The 23,421-nt window shown below is 37.9% G+C and overlaps 1 protein-coding gene across 11 annotated transcripts in view; it reads left to right on the top strand.

The window, feature by feature from the left end:
* FAM13A (family with sequence similarity 13 member A) overlaps nucleotides 1-23,421 on the top strand; it is a 354,285-nt gene that overhangs the window by 136,630 nt on the left and 194,234 nt on the right. For 10 of the 11 annotated variants that reach the window (XM_036922105.2, XM_057502438.1, XM_036922104.2 and 7 more), the window contains one exon: nucleotides 16,180-16,333. The exons of the other annotated variant lie outside the window; for it this stretch is intronic. In XM_036922105.2, coding sequence (XP_036778000.2) covers nucleotides 16,180-16,333 — 154 coding nt within the window. The remainder of the gene's footprint in view (nucleotides 1-16,179; nucleotides 16,334-23,421) is intronic. 11 annotated transcript variants of the gene reach the window in all.

Genomic DNA, 23,421 nt, shown 5'->3' with positions numbered 1-23,421 from the left:
ATATTTTCCCTTTATCAGATATATGATTTGTAAGTATATTCTTCCATTTAGGAGGTTACCTCTTCATGTTGTTGATTGTTTCTTTTGCTATACAGAAATGTTTTAGTTTGACATGTCCCAATTATTTTTGCGTCTTTTGGTTTTGCTTTTGCTTTTGGTGTCCAATCCAAAAATCCATTGCCAAGACCAAGGTTGAGGACCTTACCTCCTATGTTTTCTTCCATGAGTTTTATGGTTTGGGGCCTTATGTATATTCAAGTCTTTACTCCATTTTGAGCTCATTTTTATGCATGGGGTGAGATAGTAGTCCAGTTTCATTCTGTTGCATGTGACTACCTAGTTTTCCCAGCACCATTTATTGAAGATACTGTCCTTTCCCCGCTGTATAATCTTGCCTCATTTATTGTAAATTAATTGACTATGTATTCATGAGTTAATTTCTGGGCTCTATGTTCTGTTCCATTGATCTATGTGTTTTTGTTTGATTTTGTTTTTGCCAATACCATATTGTTTTGTTTGCCATAGCTTTGCAATATAGTTTGAAGTCAGGAAGCCTGATAATGCCTGCTTTGTTGTTCTTTCTCAGTACTGCTATTTGTGGTCTTTTGTGACTCCTAAAATCCAAATTTTATGATTGTTTTGTTTATTTCTGTGAAATATGTCATTGAAATTTTGGTAGGATTGCACTGAATCTGTAGATTGCTTTGGGTAATATGGACATTGTAACAATACTATTCTTTCAATCCATTAACACAAAATATCCATTTATTTGTGCCTTCTTCAGTTTCTTTCATCAATGTCTTATAGTATTCAGTGGACAGTTCTTTTACCTCCTTGGTATTACTACTTACTTTATTTATATGCAATTGCAAATGGGATTTTTAAATTTTTCTTTCACATAGTTTGCTTTTAATATATAGAAATGCAACTGATTTTTGTATATTGATTTTGTATCCCGCAACATTACTGAATTCATTGATTAGTTCTAATGCTTTTTTGGGGAGAGTCTTCAGTGTTTTCTATATCTGATATCATGCCATCTGCAAAGTGACAGTTGTACATTTTCCTTTCCAATCTGGATGTCTTTTCTGTCTTTTCTTTTTTGCCAAATTGCTTCTAATAGGACTTCTAATACTATGTTGAATAAAAGTAGCAAGAGTAGGCTTCCTTGTCTTGTTACTGATCTTAGAAGAAACATTTTCATCACCATTTATTATTTTATTAGCTGGTGGTTTGTCATATATGGCCTTGGTTATGTTGAGGTACATCCCCTCTATACCCACTTTGTTGAGTGTTTTTATCATAAATGGATGTTGAATTTTGTCAGATGTTTTTTGTGCATCTTTGAGATGATGGTATGATTTTTAGCTTTCATTTTGTTAATGAGGATTTTTGCAGAATGCTCATCTGGAATGTTGGCCTATAATTTATTTTCTTGTAGTGTCTGTCTGGTTTTAATATCAAGGCAACTAATGATTCCTTTAAATCCATTAGTCTCTTACACTATCTAGAAAACAAGATTTGGAGTTACAAACCAAATTAGAGGATTACAAGTTTTTACACTAATTTTTTTCTATATCTTAAATACATTAGTTTCTTAAATGACATAGAAAACAAAAAGTGCAATTACAAACCACTGTTACAATATTAGTTTTATAATTATGCATGTATTTACCTTTATTGAGATCTTTATTTCTCCATACAGCTTCAAGTGTCTAGTATTCTTTCATTTCATTGTGCAGGGCTCCCTTGAGCATTTTTTCTAAGCAAGTCTACCGTGATCACTAACTCCCTCAGCTTATGTTTATCTAAGAATATTTTAATTTCTCCCTCACTTTTGAGGGACATTTTTGCTACATATAGGGCTCTTGGTTGACAGGCTTTTTTTTCTTTTAGCATTTGGAGTATATCATCAGTCTTCAGGCCTTCAAAGTTTTTGATAAGAAGTAAGCTGATAAAACTAAATTGAGGGCTGCTTCTATGTGGTAATTCACTTCTGTCTTGCTGCTTTGAAGATTCTCTCTTTGCGTTTGGCTTTTGAAATTTTGATTATAATGTGTCTCTATATGAGTCTTTAGAATCCTTTGAACTTCTTGGTATTTATTTTCATGTCTTCCATCATGAAGTTTTCAGCCATTATTTCTTCAAATATTCTCTCTGCCCCTTTTTCCCTTCCTCTGAGACTCCTATGGTGTGTATGTTAGTCTACTAGCTGGTGTCCCACAGGTGCATTAGGCTCTGTTTGCTTTTCTTCAGTCTTTTCTCTTCCTGTTCCTCAGACCTGATAATTTCCATTGTCCTATCTTTATGTTTACTGCTTCTTTTCTCTGCCTGTCTTTCTAGTGAAGTTTTCATTGCAGTTATTGTGTTTTTCATCTCTAGAATTTATTTTGGCTTCTTCTTGGGTTTTGTTTCTCTTTACTGATATTTCCATTTTGTTTACACATTATTTTCTTTACCTTTTCTACATCTCCCTTTAGTGTTTTTGAGTATCTTTAAGATAGTTTTTCATAATCTTTTTTTTTTTTTTTTTTTTTTTTTAGATAATTATTTTTTATTGAAGGGTAGTTGACACACAGTATTACATTACATTAGTTTCAGGTGTACAACACAGTGATTCAACATTTATATACATGATAATTCTAAGTACCAGCTATCACCATACCAAGTTGTTACAATATTTTGACTATATTCCTTATGCTATACATTACATCCCGGTTGCTTATTTATTTTACAATTGGAAGTGTGTACTTTTTCTTGGTTGTTGTTGTTAGGGCATCTCTCATATTTATAGATCAAATGGTTGTTAACAACAATAAAATTCTGTATAGGGGAGTCAATGCTCAATGCACAATCATTAATCCACCCCAAGCCTAATTTTCGTCAGTCTCCAATCTTCTGAAGCATAACGAACAAGTTCTTACATGGAGAACAAATTCTTACATAGTGAATAAGTTACATGGTGAACAGTACAAGGGCAGTCATCACAGAAACTTTTGGTTTTGCTCATGCATTATGAACTATAAACAGTCAGTTCAAATATGAATACACATTTGATTTTTATACTTGATTTATATGTGGATACCACATTTCTCTCTTTATTATTTTTAATAAGATGCTGAAGTGGTAGGTAGATACAACATAAAGGTAGAAAACATAGTTTAGTGTTGTAAGAGAGCAAATGTAGATGATCAGGTGTGTGCCTGTAGACTATGTGTTAATCCAAGCTAGACAAGGGCAATAAAACATCCACATATGCAGAAGATTTCTCTCAGAACAGGGGGGGTGAGGTTCTAAGCCTCACCTCTGTTGATCCCCAATTTCTCACCTGATGACCCCCCTGCGACTGTGCCTGTCTTAGGTTGTTCCTCCCTTGAGGAATCTTACCCGTCTCTGGCTAACCAGTCATCTTCCGGGGCCATACAGGGAAATGTTAAGTTGGTAAGTGAGAGAGAAGCCTTATTGTTTGAAATGGTTAGCTTTTTATTTCTTTGCATATTTATGCCCTGTGGCTTCTATGCCCAGCATTTGTCTTGAGGTATCTTTACCACTTGGAGGAGTTATGATACTCGGTAAATTTGATATGAGGCACGAATTCTATTTAAGAATTCGTTGTAATTAGGAAGGAAGAAGAAAAGCTATAGAAGTAGCAGGCGGGAGAAAACATGGGAAGATTGATTATTTCTTTGACATATCTTCTTGTAGAGTAACTTCAGCATGTATAGATTTTAAGCTACTACTTAAATTGCGCACACACATTAACATAATAGGAGTATAGTTACATAACCAAAGCATACCTGTAATTACCAGCCATCTCCAGTGAAACCAAGAAAACCAGTTAGGCACCCTAGGCATTTGTGAAAACTTATCAATGATATGATGGTTATTATCTAACTGAATTTGAGTAGTTTGAGAAAAATCAGACAAATTAAAACAACCCATTCCTGGGCACTGTTCACATCCCATATGTTCTTTTAACAGTAAATAGTCTGTAGTTGTAAGATTTTGGAGCGCTACAATTTGCACTTCTCCTAATTCTTGGTTGAGTTCCAACAGTATAGATCCAGTCAAATTTGTTGTTTTACTGTATGCACAGGCCAGCTTAGATATCTCCTTCATTCCCATGGCAAGTCCAGGAGCTGGTGGGATGAGTGCATCTACAGCTGTAGCAGTGCGTGGATCTTTGTTGGGGTTTTTTGATGATCATCTTCTGGCATGAGTCTTCCCGAGAGTGCTGATGTTGGAAGTTCTCTTTCATATCGTTTCTTAGTTCATTTTCGGGGTAGCCAAATTAGGCTTTGATCCTCTGTATAAACACAAACAGACCCTTTGCCTACACTTTTATATGTCCTTTATATCATTGTGTAGAACTCATTAGAGGTCACCACATAGGAACTGCATTTTTTTTTTTTAATCATTAATCTACACTTACATGACGAATACTTTGTTTACTAGGCTCTCCCCTATACCAGGTCCCCCCTATATACTCCTTTACAGTCACTGTCCATCAGCGTAGCAACCTGTTGTAGAATCACTACTTGTCTTCTCTGTGTTGTACAGCCCTCCCCTTTCTCCCACCCCGCTATGGATGCTAATCTTAATACCCCCCTACTTCTCCCCCCCTTATCCCTCCCTACCCACCCATCCTCCCCAGTCCCTTTCCCTTTGGTACCTGTTAGTCCATTCTTGAGTTCTGTGATTCTGCTGCTGTTTTGCTCCTTCAGTTTTTCCTTTGTTCTTATATTCCACAGATGAGTGAAATCATTTGGTATTTCTCTTTCTCTGCTTGGCTTGTTTCACTGAGCAAAATACCCTCCAGCTCCATCCATGTTGCTGCAAATGGTTGGATTTGCCCTTTTCTTATGGCTGAGTAGTATTCCATTGTGTATATGTACCACATCTTCTTTATCCATTCATCTATCGATGGACATTTAGGTTGCTTCCAATTCTTGGCTATTGTAAATAGTGCTGCGATAAACATAGGGGTGCACTGATCTTTCTCATACTTGATTGCTGCATTCTTAGGGTAAATTCCTAGGAGTGCAATTCCTGGGTCAAATGGTAAGTCTGTTTTGAGCATTTTGATGTACCTCCATACTGCTTTCCACAATGGTTGAACTAACTTACATTGCCACCAGCAGTGTAGGAGGGTTCCCCTTTCTCCACAGCCTCGCCAACATTTGTTGTTGTTTGTCTTTTGGATGGCAGCCATCCTTACTGGTGTGAGGTGATACCTCATTGTAGTTTTAATTTGCATTTCTCTGATAATTAGCGATGTGGAGCATCTTTTCATGTGTCTGTTGGCCATCTGTATTTCTTTTTTGGAGAACCGTCTGTTCAGTTCCTTTGCCCATTTTTTAATTGGGTTATTTGTTTTTTGTTTGTTGAGGCGTGTGAGCTCTTTATATATATTCTGGACGTCAAGCCTTTATCGGATGTGTCATTTTCAAAGATATTCTCCCATACTGTAGGGTTTCTTTTTGTTCTATTGATGGTGTCTTTTACTGTACAGAAGCTTTTCAGCTTAATATAGTCCCACTTGTTCATTTTTGCTGTTGTTTTCCTTGCCCGGGGAGATATGTTCAAGAAGAGGTCACTCATGTTTATGTCTAAGAGGTTTGTGCCTATGTTTTCTTCCAAGAGTTTAATGGTTTCATGACTTACATTCAGGTCTTTGATCCATTTTGAGTTTACTTTTGTATATGGGGTTAGACGATGGTCCAGTTTCATTCTCCTACATGTAGCTGTCCAGTTTTGCCAGCACCATCTGTTGAAGAGACTGTCATTTCGCCATTGTATGTCCATGGCTCCTTTATCAAATATTAATTGACCATATATGTCTGAGTTAATGTCTGGATTCTCTAGTCTGTTCCATTGGTCTGTGGCTCTGTTCTTGTGCCAGTACCAAATTGTCTTGATTACTATGGCTTTATAATAGAGCTTGAAGTTAGGGAGTGAGATCCCCCCTACTTTATTCTTCTTTCTCAGGATTGCTTTGGCTATTCGGGGTCTTTGGTGGTTCCATATGAATTTTTGAATTATTTGATCCAGTTCATTGAAGAATGTTGCTGGTAGTTTCATAGGGATTGCATCAAATCTGTATATTGCTTTGGGCAGGATGGCCATTTTGACGATATTAATTCTTCCTAGCCATGAGCATGGGATGCGTTTCCATCTGTTAGTGTCCCCTTTAATTTCTTTTAAGAGTGACTTGTAGTTTTCAGAATATAAGTCTTTCACTTCTTTGGTTAGGTTTATTCCTAGGTATTTTATTTTTTTTGATGCAATTGTGAATGGAGTTGTTTTCCTGATTTCTCTTTCTGTTGGTTCATTGTTGGTATATAGGAAAGCCACAGATTTCTGTGTGTTGATTTTGTATCCTGCAACTTTGCTGTATTCCGATATCAGTTCTAGTAGTTCTGGGGTGGAGTCTTTAGGGTTTTTTATGTACAGTATCATGTCATCTGCAAATAGTGACAGTTTGACTTCTTCTTTGCCAATCTGGATTCCTTGTATTTTTTTGTTTTGTCTGATTGCCGTAGCTAGGACCTCTAGTACAATGTTAAATAACAGTGGGGAGAGTGGGCATCCCTGTCTAGTTCCCGATCTCAGCGGAAATGCTTTCAGCTTCTCGCTATTCAATATAATGTTGGCTGTGGGTTTTTCATAGATGGCCTTTATTATGTTGAGGTACTTGCCCTCTATTCCCATTTTGCTGAGAGTTTTTATCATGAATGGATGTTGAACTTTGTCAAATGCTTTTTCAGCATCTATGGAGATGATCATGTGGTTTTTGTCTCTCTTTTTGTTGATGTGGTGGATGATATTGATGGACTTTCGAATGTTGTGCCATCCTTGCATCCCTGGGATGAATCCCACTTGGTCCTGGTGTACGATGGTTTTGATGTATTTTTGAATTCGGTTTGCTAAAATTTTGTTGAGTATTTTTGCGTCTACGTTCATCAGGGATATTGGTCTATAGTTTTCTTTTTTGGTGGTGTCTTTGCCTGGTTTTGGTATTAGGGTGATGTTAGCTTCATAGAATGAGTTTGGGAGTATCCCCTCCTCTTCTATTTCTTGGAAAACTTTAAGGAGAATGGGTATTATGTCTTCCCTGTATGTCTGATAAAATTCCGAGGTAAATCCATCTGGCCCGGGGGTTTTGTTCTTTGGTAGTTTTTTGATTACCGCTTCAATTTCGTTGCTGGTAATTGGTCTGTTTAGATTTTCTGTTTCTTTTTGGGTCAGTCTTGGAAGGTTGTATTTTTCTAGGAAGTTGTCCATTTCTCCTAGGTTTCCCAGCTTGTTAGCATATAGGTTTTCATAGTAGTCTCTAATAATTCTTTGTATTTCTGCGGGATCTGTTGTGATTTTTCCTTTCTCATTTCTGATACTGTTGATTTGTGTTGACTCTCTTTTCCTCTTAATAAGTCTGGCTAGAGGCTTATCTATTTTGTTTATTTTCTCGAAGAACCAGCTCTTGGTTTCATTGATTTTTGCTATTGTTTTATTCTTCTCAATTTTATTTATTTCTTCTCTGATCTTTATTATGTCCCTCCTTCTGCTGACCTTAGGCCTCATTTGTTCTTCTTTTTCCAATTTTGATAGTTGTGACATTAGACCGTTCATTTGGGATTGCTCTTCCTTTTTTAAATATGCTTGGAGTGCTATATACTTTCCTCTTAAGACTGCTTTTGCTGCGTCCCACAGAAGTTGGGGCTTAGTGTTGTTGTTGTCATTTGTTTCCATATATTGCTGGATCTCCATTTTGATTTGGTCATTGATCCATTGATTATTTAGGAGCGTGTTGTTTAGCCTCCATGTGTTTGTGAGCCTTTTTGCTTTCTTTGAACAGTTTATTTCTAGTTTAATGCCTTTGTGGTCTGAAAAGTTGGTTGGTAGGATTTCAATCTTTTGGAATTTACTGAGGCTCTTTTTGTGTCCTAGTATGTGGTCTATTCTGGAGAATGTTCCATGTGCACTTGAGAAGAACGTGTATCCTGTTGCTTTTGGATGTAGAGTTCTGTAGATGTCTATTAGGTCCATCTGTTCTAGTGTGTTGTTCAGTGCCTCTGTGTCCTTACTTATTTTGTGTCTGGTGGATCTGTCCTTTGGAGTGAGTGGTGTGTTGAAGTCTCCTAGAATGAATGCATTGCATTCTATTTCCTCCTTTAGTTCTGTTAATATTTGTTTCAGGTATGTTGGTGCTCCTGTATTGGGTGCATATATATTTATAATGGTTATATCCTCTTGATGGACTGAGCCCTTTATCATTATGTAATGTCCTTCTTTGTCTTTTGTTACTTTCTTTATTTTGAAGTCTGTTTTGTCTGATACCAGAATTGCAACACCTGCTTTCTTCTCTCTGTTGTTTGCTTGAAATATCTTTTTCCATCCCTTGACTTTAAGTCTGTGCGCGTCTTTGGGTTTGAGGTGAGTCTCTTGTAAGCAGCATATGGATGGATCTTGCTTTTTTATCCATTCTATTACTCTGTGTCTTTTGATTGGTGCATTCAGTCCATTTACATTTAGGGTGATTATTGAAAGGTATGAATTTATTGCCATTGCAGGCTTTAAGTTTGTGGTTACCAAAGGTTTAGGGTTAGCTTCTTTACTGTCTTACTGTCTAACTTAACTCGCTTGTTGAGCTATTATAAACACAATCTGATGATTCTTTATTTCTCTCCCTTCTTATTCCTCCTCCTCCCTTCTTCATATGTTGGGTGTTTTGTTGTGTGCTCTTTTTAGGAGTGCTCCCATCTAGAGCAGTCCCTGTAGGATGCCCTGTAGAGGTGGTTTGTGGGAGGCAAATTCCCTCAACTTTTGCTTGTCTGGGAATTGTTTAATCCCTCCTTCATATTTAAATGATATTCGTGCTGGATACAGTAGTCTTGGTTCGAGGCCCTTCTGTTTCATTGCATTAAGTATATCATGCCATTCTCTTCTGGCCTGTAGAGTTTCTGTTGAGAAGTCTGATGATAGCCTGATGGGTTTTCCTTTGTAGGTAACCTTTTTTTTCTCTCTGGCTGCTTGTAATACTTTGTCCTTGTCTTTGATCTTTGCCATTTTAATTATTATGTGTCTTGGTGTTGCCCTCCTTGGATCCCTTGTCATGGGAGTTCTGTGTACCTCTGTGGTCTGAGAGGCCATTTCTTCCCCTAGTTTGGGGAAATTTTCAGCAATTATTTCTTCAAAGACATTTTCTATCCCCTTTTCTCTCTCTACTTCTTCTGGAATGCCTATGATTCTTATATTATTTCTTTTATATTGATCACTCAGCTCTCTTAAAATTCTTTCATTCCTGGAGATCCTTTTATCTCTCTCTGCATCAGCTTCTCTGCGTTCCTGTTCTCTGTTTTCTAGTCCATTAATGGTCTCTTGCATCTCGTCCATTCTGTTTTGAAGTCCTTCCAGAGCTTGTTTTATTTCTGAATTCTCCTTCCTTAGTTCTTGCATATTTCTCTGCAAGTCCATCAGCATGGTTATGACTTTTGTTTTGAATTCTTTTTCAGGAAGACTGGCTAAATCTATCTCCCCAGATTCCTTCTCAGGGGAAGATGTAGCAGATGCCGAAGCTGTCTGGGTTAGTCTTGTCTGGATCATATTTTTTTGCCTTTTCATGTTGACAGGTGCTATTGACTGTCAGCTGGGAGGGCCAAAATTTTCACTTGCTACTGGCCTTTCTTTACTGGGGCAACTGCGACCCCTAGTGGCTTGTGTTGGGTAATTGCGTGTGGAGTGGGTCTTTGTGTCTTGCCTGGCCGGGAGGGAGAAATTTCCCTTTCTGTGGGCGGAATTTGTCTCAGGCTGCTTCTCTGCTTTCGCAGCGCCCGGTGGGGTGATGGATGGGGGGGCTGCTTGACTGTTTGCCTCCGTGAGGGGTCTCAGAGCTGTTGCCCAGGGGGTTAGTGCACCCGGCTTTCCCTGTAATTTCCAGCTGCTGTACTGTGACCTGGGTTGTTTCCGTCAAGCTGTTAAGTCCCTGTCCCTTTAAGACTTTCAAAAAGCCCCCGCTTTTCTTTGTCACAGGGGCATCAGCTTCAGCACCCGCTCTGAGGTCTTACCCCCTGTTCTCCCAGTATCCAGGGCCCCCTGGGCATATACTGTGTCTGCGCTCTGGCCCGGATGGCTGGGGCTGGGTGTTCGGCAGTCCTGGGCTCCGTCTCCCTCCCGCTCTGCCTATTGTTCTCCCGCCGGGAGCTGGGGGGAGGGGCGCTCGGGTCCCGCAGGGCCGGGGCTTGTATCTTACCCCTTTCACCAGTCGCTGGGTTCTCGCTGGTGTAGCTGCAGTCTGGCCACTGTCCTGCGTCTTCTGGTCTCTCTTTTAGGGCTAGTTGTGTTTGTTGTATTTTCAAAAGTATATATGTTTTTGGGAGGAGATTCCCACTGTCCTACTCACGCCGCCATGTTGGCTCCGCCGCCTCAGTTTTTCATAATCTTTATCTAGTATATCTACCATCATGTCTTTTTCAGAGACAGTTTCTATTGATTAATTTTTTTTTTCTTGAGTGAACCAAGCTTTCCTGTGTCTTTGCATGCCTTGTGATATTTAGATGTTAGTGGATATTTGAATCTAACATGATAACTTTGGAAATCAGATTCTCCACCTCCTCCAGGGTTTTTGTTTTTGTTTTTGTTTTGGTTGTTTTTCTTTTTTGACTGTTGTAGATACTTTGTGCAAGATCAGCCTGAAGGGTAAACTTAAGGTCTTCTTAGTTATTTTTTTTTTTTTTTGAGCCTTCCTTGGGTATACACAGTCACTTTCTAATTATCACCATGTCTGAAGTTGTTTTTAATGCCTGACTCCTGAAAGGGCAAAAAGCAAAAAATCAAACATGGGAGGGGCATGGGTGCCAGACCTTTAAATCTTCTAGAGGTCACTTTACTCAAGAGGAAGGAGCTTACAACAAGAGAGGATGTGCAACAACAGTGGCTTCATACTTCTTCATACCTCATAAGCAGCAATCAGCATTCAGAGCACAAATCCCTTATATTGAAGGGTAGCATCCTTTTTGCTTATCCTGGCTCCTGCAAGCTGTATGTAAACTAGCCAGTATCAAGACACAGCTGCTTTGCAGTATGGTTGCTATGTGGTTGCTACTGTGCTAAGAGCTGAAATTGACCAAAATGAACCACAGTTGAGTGTCCAAGCCTTCCCCTGGAAGTTAGCAGCCTTTAATAGACTCCAGAGTTCCACAACAGTTTTATCAGGCATATTCTGCTAGTGCAATTGTTGTCTTGTTGAGGAAACAGATTCCTTGTGCTTACTACACCATCTTTCCAGAATCTTCTCCTTACCTTTTTTTCCACTTATTTTTACCTTGTTGGTTATTTAAAAATAAGTCAATTTAAAATTTGTAGGCTTCTATGAATGGAAATAATTGCCACAGAAAGTTATAATTGCCACAGCTATTTCTAATAGTCTGCTGTGGCATTGAAAAAAAGGTCTTAAGGAAAGCATAGGTCTTATTTAAATGAAACTTTTTCATCTGGCCAAAGAAACATTGTAATGCAAATGATGAGAGTAGATTTATTATATAGTACACTTCAAATCTAATTTAATTTATAAATAAATAAAATTGTCCGAAAGTTTATATTTTGTTGAAAAAGATAAATTGCAGTAGACATATCTCAAAACTGACTATGACTCTGGTTGAGAAGTGCTAGTCCTGAGAGGATGAAACTAAAGAGATAAGTTATTACTCAAACACAACTAACATATAATGATGGAACAGAGGATAACAGCACTAGATACACTGGTTCAAACAGGAAGAAAATTCAAGGTGGAAAGAAACCATTAATCAAAGTTGGTTTTGATATCCAGCCTACCAAATGTTGGGATTCTCTTGAGTTGGTTTCAGGGCCTGGGACTACTTCTCCATGACTCTAAACCCTCTTGGTTCTTGGTACTACCCTCTGAGTCATTCATTTTTAATGAAAGGCAGCATGTGTTTGCAGCTGATTAGTTTATCAGTGTGTTTCCAATAGAATTTTGGGGATCCAATATTTTCCTTTATTTATTTTTTTTAATTGAAGTATCATTGATATGCAATCTTATATTGGTTTCCAATGTATAACACATGGTTCAGCAACTAGTTACCTGTATTTTTAAATCCTTACCCTCTCTAGTGCAGTTAGTATCTGTCAGCATAGGAAGATGTTACAGAATCACTGGCTATATTCTCCATGCTGTACTACATGCTGTACTACATTACAAACTACATTACAAACTGTACTCCCCATTACAAACTTATATTATTGAGATTTTTGTGCCTCTTTATCTCCCTTACCCTCGCTACCCACCTATCCCCAACCCATCCCCCATGGTAACCACCAGTCACTTCTCAGTGTCTGTGAGTCTGCTGCTGTTTTGTTCATTCTGTTTTGCTTTGTATTTATATTCCACAAATAAGTGAAATCATATGGTATTTGTCTTTCTCTACCAGGCTTTTTTCACTGAGAATAGTACTCTCTAGGTCCATCCATATTGTTGCAAATGGCAGGGTTTTCTTTTTATGGTTGAATAATATTCCATTGTGTATATGTATCATCACATTTTTTTTATCCACTCATCTGTTGATGGACACTTTGGTTGCTTCCATATCTTGGCTACTGTAAGTAATGCAGCATAGGGGAGCATGTATCTTTTCAGATCTGGAATTTTGTTTTCTTTGGGTAAATTCCCAGAAGTGGAATTACTGAATCTAATGGTATTTCTATATTTAGTTTATTGAGGAACCTCCATACTGCTTTCCACAATGGCTGCACCAATTTGCATTTCCACCAACAGTGTAAGAGGGTCTCCATTTCTCCACATCCTCACCAACATTTGTTATTTCTTGTCTTTTGGATAGTGGCCATTTAACTGGTGTGAGGTGATGTCTCATTGTGGTTTTGATTTGCATTTCCCTGATGACTAACGATGTGGAATATCTTTTCATGTGCCTGTTGGCCATCTATATTTGTTCTTTGAAAAAATGTCTGTTCAGGTCCTCCACCCATTTTTTCATCAGGTTATTTGTTTTATTGGTGTTGAGGCATATGAGTTCTTCATATATTTTGGGTTATCAGATGAGTCATTTATGAGTATATTCTCTCATACTGTAGGATGCCTTTTAGTTCTGCTGATTGTGTCCTTTGCTCTGCAGAAGCTTTTTAATGTTAGTCCCACTTGTTCATTTTTGCTTTTGTTTCCCTTGCCCAAGGAGATTTGTCTAGGAAAAAAACTGCCCATGCTTATGTTCAAGAGAGTTTTGCCTATGTGTTCTTCTAAGGGTTTTATGGTTTCATGTCTTATGTTTCGATCTTTAATCCATTCAATATTCTCCTCTTATTTTGCACCCTTTCTTTCCCTTTCATTCTAAGTTGGCAGTGTTTCTGTTGAAACAAATTTACAGATCTTCTGTGGATTTCACTGGGATTCACTCCGTTAGGAAAAAGACACATCCATAGATCTTTTCCAAAAAGAACCCCAAAAACCCTTCTCTATCTCAGCCTCATACTAAGATAGTTGGGGTCAATGCTTTTTAATTCCTAGAAGCCTTCTGGTTTAATTGAAAAGATCTTTGAGACATACCCTTAGTAATCTGAGAGGGACCTTTGTGTGACTGAATAATCTGATCTTTTGATCTTTCTGACATTTTAGCAAAAGGTTATATATTCACACTCAACCTTTTCTTTTGAACCTACTTTCCTAATAATAAATCTCTTCATTTTAGTGTCTTTTGACATCCATAGAGTCAGAATTTAAAAAATCAACTCCTGTTGCCTTTTTATCTAACAGTCACTCAACAGTTCTTACCATCGCCCATCCTCCCTTTTTCCCTCTCCATCCTTCTCTCTCTCTCTCTTTCTGTGTCTCCCTCTCATTCTCTTTCTCTCTCTGATTTTACTCTAAGTGGCAAGGTGAAACCATGTGGTGCTTTGAAAACATTGCTTGGAAACAAACTGTATATCCAGGCTGGTTGCTTATAAGTGCTGCTTCCCATAACTGCAGGATATGGTTTTGCCAAACTTTCTGCCAGTAGAACAAGGATCTCCCTTCTTCCAGTTTCCAGTAATATGTTTCTCATTTCCTTCTAAACCCTCAAAACAGCTGTATCCTTAAAGACTGTATTTCTACCAACAATCTCTACATGGCATTTTAGGCTTTCTCTGTCATGTTACATAAATTCTTCCAGTCTCCTCCCACTATCCATTTCCAAAGCCACTCCCACATCTTAAATATTTGTTTACAGTAGCACCCTACTTCTAGGTACCAAATTCTACTAGTTTTAAATTGTGTAACAAATCACCACTAATCTAGTGCCATAAAACAACAAACATTTGCTTTCTCACAGTTTCCATGGGTTGGATGTCCACGCAAAACTTAAGTGGTCCTCTGCTCTTGGTCTCACAATGCTGAAATCAAGGTAGTAGCTGGGCTGCAATTTCATGTGGGACTTAAGGGAAGAATCTGTTTTCAAGATCATTCAGGTTGTTGGCAGAACTCATTTCCTTGCAGCTGCATGATTAAGGACCCCAGTTTCTCAATAGCTGTGAGTTCAACACCTCAGGTGCACATTCATCCCCTGCCATGTAGTTCTCTGACAGGCCCTTTCTGAACATAGCAGCTTACTTCTTCAAGGCCAGCAGCAGAGTCCTCACTCCAGTGTAAGACTGAGTCTTATATAATGTAACATAATCAAGGGAGTGACATCCTGTCACCTTTACCATATTTTATTGATCAGAAGCAAGTCACAGGTTCTGTCTGCGTCCAAGGAGTACAAGAGTGTGACTCACTGGGAGTCACTATAGGGTATGCATCCCAAAGGTGGTGTAGTAGGCTGAATAATGTCCCCTGGAAATATCAGGTTATAATCCTTGGAAACTATAAATGTTACCTTATCTGGGGGAAGAAGGGGAGACTTTGCAATCATATTAAGATAGATATATTGAGATAAGGGGATTTTCCCGGATTATCTCAGTGGGCACTAAATGCAATCACATGTATCCTTACAAGAAGGAGGCAGAGGGAGCTTAGACACAGACACAGAGGAGAAAGCCATGTGAAGATGAAGCAGTGAGAAATTTGAAGATGCTATCCTTGATTGAAGAATGAGGTGATGTGGCCACAGCCAAGGCATGCTGCCAGCCAGCAGAAACTGAGAACAGATTCTCCCTGAGAGTCTCTGTAGGGATTCTGGCCCAGTTTACATCTTAATTTATGATACTGATTTCACTCTTCTGGTCTCCAGAACTGTGAGAGGATAAGTTTCTGTTGTTTTAAACCACTCAGCTTGTGATAATTGTTATAGCAGCTAAAGGAAACTAATACCGATAGTTACCGATACCTCAATGTTGCTTTCTTAATGGATTTCACTGGTTACTCAATGAGGTTAAGTGTCTTTCCTAAGATTATTGACTGTCCAGGAGTTTTCTTCTATGAATTTTTCAACTCATATCTTTTGTCTCTCTTTTTAACATTTACTTATTGATTAGTAGGAATTCTTCACATAGTCAGCTAATCCTATATCAGTTATCCAAATTACTGAAGAGACATTAATCTGTTCCAGTCTATAGCTGGCCTTTGTACCTTTTTATGGTATTTTTTGCATTCAGAAGATTTTTTTTCATCTTTCTGGAAAATTTAAAACATACCCCAAAGAAGAGAGGATAGTATTAAAAAAAATCTTCCCTGTATCCCTCACTCAGCTTCAGCAATGCCAATATCTTTTTTCCAGTATTCATCTTTTCAGTTAAGTTTTGTACTTTTTGTGCATTATCTATGAAATCCTTAGATTGTGTTGCTCTTATTTTATGGCTGAGTATTTCTGTTATGAGAGAACACTCATCCTTTTTGTCATAACACTGTTCTTTATCACTTTTACTTTTATATAAATGCTCTCTTATGTGTAGCAATTTCTAATGTATATATACAAAGCATTATCCCATCCATGTTTATCTATACCTTCTTCCTGAACAACATGTACTTTTCTTATTCATCACAAGCTATTGATTGAGATCTTGGGAACTTGCCAGTTGTCCCAGTAACATGATACATGTCACCGTAGAGCTTGTTGAAAATACCATGTGTCCTGAATCATTCAAGAGATGTCAAAATACAAGCCTGAATCAGCTGTGCTGCCATTTCTGTTTTTACAAAGTAATTCCTCTCAATTTTTTTTTACTCATTTCTAGTGTGCCACCTGGACTTGAAGGCATGAAAGAACAAGACCTCTGCAACAAGATAATGGCTAAAATACTAGAAAATTATAATGCCCTATTTGAAGTAGATTATAAAGAAAATGATAATCAAAGGTGCGAAAGCCTGGTGAGGATTATCATAGTAAAAGTAAGTAACGTTGGTATTTAATTTTTATTATCACTGTATTTTGAATGGAATATATTTAAATCATTTTTGTCATATAAATTTCATATGCATAGCTTCAGATATAATCATCTAAACACAGAAATAATAGCCTGTTTGTTGAATTCTTTTTATGAAATATATTTTCTATATCAAACGCTTGTTAAACTGATACATATTCTTCTAAGTTGGAGAATAATTGAGAGCTGATGTTTCATTGCCACTATAAAATCACCTCAAAATGAGTCCAATGCCATTGTCACCACCTTTTTATGGAAGCCCTGGTATTACAGCAGGGATACGTGCCTACGGCTGTGCTCATGAGTACTAGCTTACTGAGTAGATTGCAAATTCCTGAAGACAGTATGACTACATCTTTTGTCTCTCTTGTGTCTGGCACACTTTCAGGTTCAACCTCAGATTTTAAGTCCCATGTATGTAATCCTTCTTAACTATCATCAGTAAATAAGAGTTTATCTACACCTTCTTTAAAAGAGTCCTTTACAATACTATCTAAATTTTTTTGTACATTGGCTGATAACTTAGAGCATATCCTTTACACATCAGGCAAATGCATGTAGGTCTCTAAAAACACAAGCTAAACATTCAAACCAAATCCTCCAGATGTAGGAAAAGAAGGAAGAGAAGGCTATATATTCATGAGATAAACCATGATGGAACTGATATGGGAGGTTCCCTTAGTTTTCCTGAGACTTACCAAATTTACAGACTGCATTATACTTTGTTGATTCATATGACAATGAATGATAAAACCAGAGGCTTTTGCTTTCGTTATTGCAGGGCTATTTTAATCTCTTCTTTCAGTTGAGGCCATGACTTTCAAGAAGAAATAAAAGGTAATGGCTACCAAAACAAAATAAGACCAAAGCTAAGTTTTCTCAGCCAAGGCTTATCCTGTTAATACAGACTCCCTATAAGGGATAGAGTACATCTGAGAAGAATGCATTTATCTGCAATCTTGCCAACCTGATAAAGTGAACTTCAAACTGAAATTGGAGGGAAGGGAGTAACAATGCTCATATAAATGATAAAATGAAATATTTGGAAGAATATCAAGTGTAACCTAAAGTGGAAGTAACACAGCAGCTGAGAAGATGTGTCAATGATTCACAAGAGAAAATAGTGGGAAAAAAATTTATATCAGTTTTGCTACAAAAAATTAATTTTTTAAAAAGGAAAAAAAATCTACCTTAAATTTGTTCCTCTGGTTTGTGTAGCACTTTGCAAAAAATATCTCTTTTTAAAATATTAAAAAGTGATTGGCATGTTTCAGCTGTATCTCTGATATACCTTTTACACTCATACATTTTACTAGGGCTGGTAAGATAATGAGGTAAGCCTAAAATATAATGAAATAGATAAATAGGATCTCCTAGGCAAGACACACTTTCTGAGATACAGACAATCACAGGAATATGCCAATAGGGGGTTATATGCTATGCAAGTAAAATAACACATATTGAAATATGCAGAAGAGTGCCTTGCTTGGAGATCATTGAGTTACTAGGTTAAAGCATGGTGGACAACCTAGTATGAAAGTACATGGTATAAGACACATAAACTGATAATACTGTAGAAGCCAAATAGAGATATCTTAGGTGGATAAAGAATACTCTTAGGTAGATGAAGAAGATAAAGAATATGATTAATGCAAGTCACAGATCTGGTCTAGAGGCAGATCATTGTCATGGTTGGAAACTGTATGTCTAATCTGGAAGCAGAATTTTTGGTGCATTTTTAAATTGATGATAGTTTCATCTCTGAGATGGTAGATTATGTAACATGGGAATGTGGTTTTCTGGACTTAATTATAATCAATAAAGATGAAGTGGAAGTTACAGAAATTATTTTAATGGAACATGCCAATGCCATTTCAGCTTCCATAATATTGAAGAACATGCTAGCTAGCCACAGTTAGATATGTAAACCAGGATGTTTTTTAAAAAGCAGGGGTTTTTTTTAATTCCAAAAATCATGGAAAGATTAGATAGAAACCTAAAGGAATCTGGTTTAAAAAAGGAATTGGGAAGCTGACAATGAAATTATTAACAAACTGAAAAAATGGGAAAAATGGGAGGGAACTGAAAATCAATCACTGTGATCATTATCTTGAGCTCAGTTTTTGGAAGGATGTATCTAAAAAGAGGAAGTAGGCACAAAACAGGAAATAAATACACAAGAGTTGACAGACATAAAATGAATTGAGAATAAGGTTAAGCTCATGAAAACTACTGAGATAGAAAAGGGCTTTTAGTACTTTTTAAAATTATTAAATATATCCACTGACACACCTCCGTGTACCCCCAAGTGTGAGGAATAGGGTCATAAGATGTCAAATGATGTTTCGTATGATACCCTTGTTGACTAAATGGAGACTCAGGGTCCACACCTCCGTGTACCCCCAAGTGTGAGGAATAGGGTCATAAGATGTCAAATGATGTTTCGTATGATACCCTTGTTGCCTAAATGGAGATTCAGGGTCCAAATATGAGTTTGGTTGTATTTAGACCTGGAAGAAGAACTTTGACCATTTTGTTTGAATGTGGATGTATATTAACTCAGGGGCGGTCTCTGCATTTATTTGTGTCATTTCAGTACTTTAATCATTGACATGAATGATCACACACTTAGCACATTTGTGTGTGAAATAAAGCTGGGAGAATAAGCCAGATATTGGATGGCTTAATATGTAGACCAACAAAATAGTATGTGTGTATGTGTGAGCGTATACAGCCATTTTCCTCTTCTTCCTTGCTTAAAAAAATAAGAACAAAAGCCAATTTTATTTGGGCCTGCAGCAATGCTGTGTGGTCAGATGGGCCCCTCCCTCAGCCCCAAGGGGTGGATGAGTCATAAAAAATCTATAATACTATCATCTTTAGCCAGTGATGACATTACAGTTTGACTATGACACACATGTGGCCAAGGAGACGGAAGGGAAAAGTGTTGTGGGGCAGAGGGACTCTGGGAAAGTTTTCATCCTTGATTGGAATTATTTAAACGTGGGGGGAGTTGTGGTTGCTGGGTGGAGCTGGATTGGTGGTGGGCATGGTGGTGGGGATTGGCTTGGGTCCCACCTGGACACCCTCTGGGTGATAAAATGTTCTGTATCTCAATAGGGTTGTGGGTTATTCAGGTGTGTGAATTTGTCAATGCTCATTCAACTGAATCCCTAAGATTTGTCCGTTTTATTGAATGTGAATTTAAAAAAATTTTTTAATTGAAAAGAGAGAGAAAGATAGCAGGACTTTGGGTCAAGATGCCCATCTCTCCCATTTTGCTTTCAAACATTTTCATGTCAAAGTATAGAGTTTAGAGCTGCTGCCACCAGCTTTCCTCTTGATAAACATAATGTTGACACACTAAGATTAGCAGCTAAAGGAGGAAAGAGGCTAGGCTCCTCATCGCTGATGTGCTGAACCAACACTGAAGACATATACCTCTGGATTTTAGTTACACGAGGAAAATAAATGTCCTCACAGTATAAACTACTCTGAGTGTAGTATTCTGTTTCTTGCACCAAAAGCATCCTGTCTTGTACAATCAACATAATTGGAAAGTCCTGTACTTAGATTTGTGTAATGATTTAAACAAGTAGCCAAGAGGAGGCCAAAATTAATAATAGCTAAATTGAAAATCATCCATGGATTTTAATTTCTAGCACAGAATCATACATCAGTGTGGTATGATTGCCAAAAACAAAAACAAAAAAACCCCACAGACTCATTCACTGAGTACATCAATAGTATCCAGAATAATGTATGTCTCACTGCACTTGGCAGTATCTAGTGTTATATCTGATTCTGACTACCACATTCTGACTCTCCTGACAATCACAACTGCTCCTCATTTATTCTCAGTAAATATATATTTGCCTGAGTGACTGTTTTCTTACTTCAGTTAGCATACCGCTGATGACTTCCAGATCAGAACTATAGCCTCAGCCTGTCAGAAGAGCAGTGAGACAAATTTCCACTAACTATGAAAAGCCATGCTGGTGCCTTAAATTTCTCACACCCAAAACATCATCTCCAAAAACTTTTTCTAGGTTCTGTCCTCTCCAATGCTAGTTTGCCAGCTCCCAGCCTGCGAAACCAGAATCCTTAGTTTATCCTTAACTCCTCCCCCTTTGCTATTCCCACTGGGGCTCATATTCTGTTTTAGGTATATCTCTTTTTTTTTTTGTAGATAATTATTTTTTATTGAAGGGTAGTTGACACACAGTATTACATTACATTAGTTTCAGGTGTACAACATAGTGATTCACCATTTATATACATGACAATTCTAGGTACCAGCTATCACCATACCAAGCTGTTACAATATCTTGACTATATTCATTACATCCCGGTTACTTATTATTTTACCATTGAAAGTGTATACTTTTTTTTTTTTTTGTGGGGGCATCTCTCACATTTATTGGTCAAATGGTTGTTAACAACAATAAAACTCTGTATAGGGGAGTCAATGCTCAATGCACAATCATTAATCCACCCCTAGCCTAATCTTCATCAACCTCCAATCTTCTGAGGCATAACAAACAAGTTCTTACATGGAGAACAAATTATTACATAGTGAATAAGTTCTTACATGGTGAACTGTACAAGGGCAGCCATCACAGAAACCTTCGGTTTTACTCATGCATTATGAACTATAAACAGTCAGTTCAAATATGAATACTCATTTGATCTTTATACTTGATTTATATGTGGATACCACATTTCTCTCTTTATTATTATTATTTTTAATAAAATGCTGAAGTGGTAGGTAGATACAAGATAAAGGTAGAAAACATAGTTCAGTGTTGTAAAGAGCAAATGTAGATGATCACGTGTGTGCCTGTAGACTATGTGTTAATCCAAGCTAGACAAGGGCAATAAAACATCCACGTATGCAGAAGATTTCTCTCAGAGCGGGGGGGTGAGGTTCTAAGCCTCACCTCTGTTGATCCCCAATTTCTCACCTGATGACCCGCCTGCGACTGTGCCTGTCTTAGGTTGTTCCTCCCTTGAGGAATCTTACCCGTCTCTGGCTAACCAGTCATCTTCCAGGGCCATACAGGGAAATGTAAAGTTGGTAAGTGAGAGAGAAGCCTTATTGTTTCAAATGGTTAGCTTTTTATTTCTTTGCATATTTATGCCCTGTAGCTTCTATGCCTAGCATTTGTCTTGAGGTATCTTTACCACTTGGAAGAATTATGATACTCGGTAAATTTGATATGAGGCACGAATTCTATTTAAGGGTTGTAATTAGGAAGGAAGAAGAAAAACTATAGAAGTAGCAGGCGGCAGAAAACATGGGAAGATTGATTATTTCTTTGACATATCTTCTTGTAGAGTAACTTCAGCACGTACAGGTTTTAAGCTACTACTTAAATTGCGCACACACATTAACATAATAGGAGTATAGTTACATAACCAAAGCATACCTGTAATTACCAGCCATCTCCAGTGAAACCAAGAAAACCAGTTAGGCACCTTAGGCATTTGTGAAAACTTATCTATGATATGGTGGATATTGTCCAGCTGAACTTGAACAGTCTGAGACAAATCAGACAAATTAAAACAACCCATTCCTGGGGTATGTTCACATCCCTTATGTTCTTCTAACAGTAAATAGTCTGTAGTTGTAAGATTTTGGAGCGCTACAATTTGCACTTCTCTGAATTCTTGATTGAGTTCCAACAGTTTAGATCCAGTCAAATTTGTTGTTTTACTGTATGCACAGGCCAGCTTAGATATCTCCTTCCTCATTCCCATGGGAAGTCCAGGAACTGGTGGGATGAGTGCATCTACAGCTGTAGCAGTGCGTGGATCTTTGTTGGGGTTTTTTGATGATCATCTTCTGGCATGACTCTTCAAGAGAGTGCTGATGTTGGAAGTTCTTTTTCATATCCTATCTTAGTTCATTTACGGGGTAGCCCAATTAGGCTTTGATCTTCTGTATAAACACAAACAGACCCTTTGCCTATACTTTTGTATGCCCTTTATACTCCTGTGTAGAACTCATTGGAGGTTACCACACAGGAACTGCCTTTTTTTTTTTTTTTTTTTTTTTGGTATCACTGATCTACACTTACATGATGAATATTATGTTTACTAGGCTCTCCCCTATACCAGGTCCCCCCCTATAACCCCTTTAGAGTCACTGTCCGTCAGCATAGCAAAATGTTGTAGAATCACTACTTGCCTTCTCTGTGTTGTACAGCCCTCCCTTTTCTCCTACCCCCCATGCATGCTAATCTTAATACCCCCCTACTTCTCCCCCCCCTTATCCCTCACTACCCACCCATCCTCCCCAGTCCCTTTCCCTTTGGTACCTGTTAGTCCATTCTTGAGTTCTGTGATTCTGCTGCTGTTTTGTTCTTTCAGTTTTTCCTTTGTTCTTTTATTTCACAGATAAGTGAAATCATTTGGTATTTCTCTTTCTCCACTTGGCTTGTTTCACTGAGCATAATACCCTCCAGCTCCATCCATGTTGCTGCAAATGGTTGGATTTGCCCTTTTCTTATGGCTGAGTAGTATTCCATTGTATATATGTACCACACCTTCTTTATCCATTCATCTATCGATGGACATTTAGGTTGCTTCCAATTCTTGGCTATTGTAAATAGTGCTGCGATAAACATAGGGGTGCACTGATCTTTCTCATACTTGATTGCTGCATTCTTAGGGTAAATTCCTAGGAGTGCAATTCCTGGGTCAAATGGTAGGTCTGTTTTGAGCATTTTGATGTACCTCCATACTGCTTTCCACAATGGTTGATCTAACTTACATTCCCACCAGCAGTGTAGGAGGGTTCCCCTTTCTCCACAGCCTCGCCAACATTTATTGTTCTCTGTCTTTTGGATGGCAGCCATCCTTACTGGTGTGAGGTGATACCTCATTGTAGTTTTAATTTGCATTTCTCTGATAATTAGCGATGTGGAGCATCTTTTCATGTGTCTGTTGGCCATCTGTATTTCTTTTTTGGAGAACTGTCTGTTCAGTTCCTCTGCCCATTTTTTAATTGGGTTATTTGTTTTTTGTTTGTTGAGGCATGTGAGCTCTTTA

The sequence above is a fragment of the Manis pentadactyla genome, chromosome 5 (assembly GCF_030020395.1).
Source record: "Manis pentadactyla isolate mManPen7 chromosome 5, mManPen7.hap1, whole genome shotgun sequence".
Lineage (NCBI taxonomy): Eukaryota > Metazoa > Chordata > Mammalia > Pholidota > Manidae > Manis > Manis pentadactyla.
Note: the sequence above shows the minus strand (reverse complement) of the source record. Positions and strands in the feature narration are given on the sequence as shown.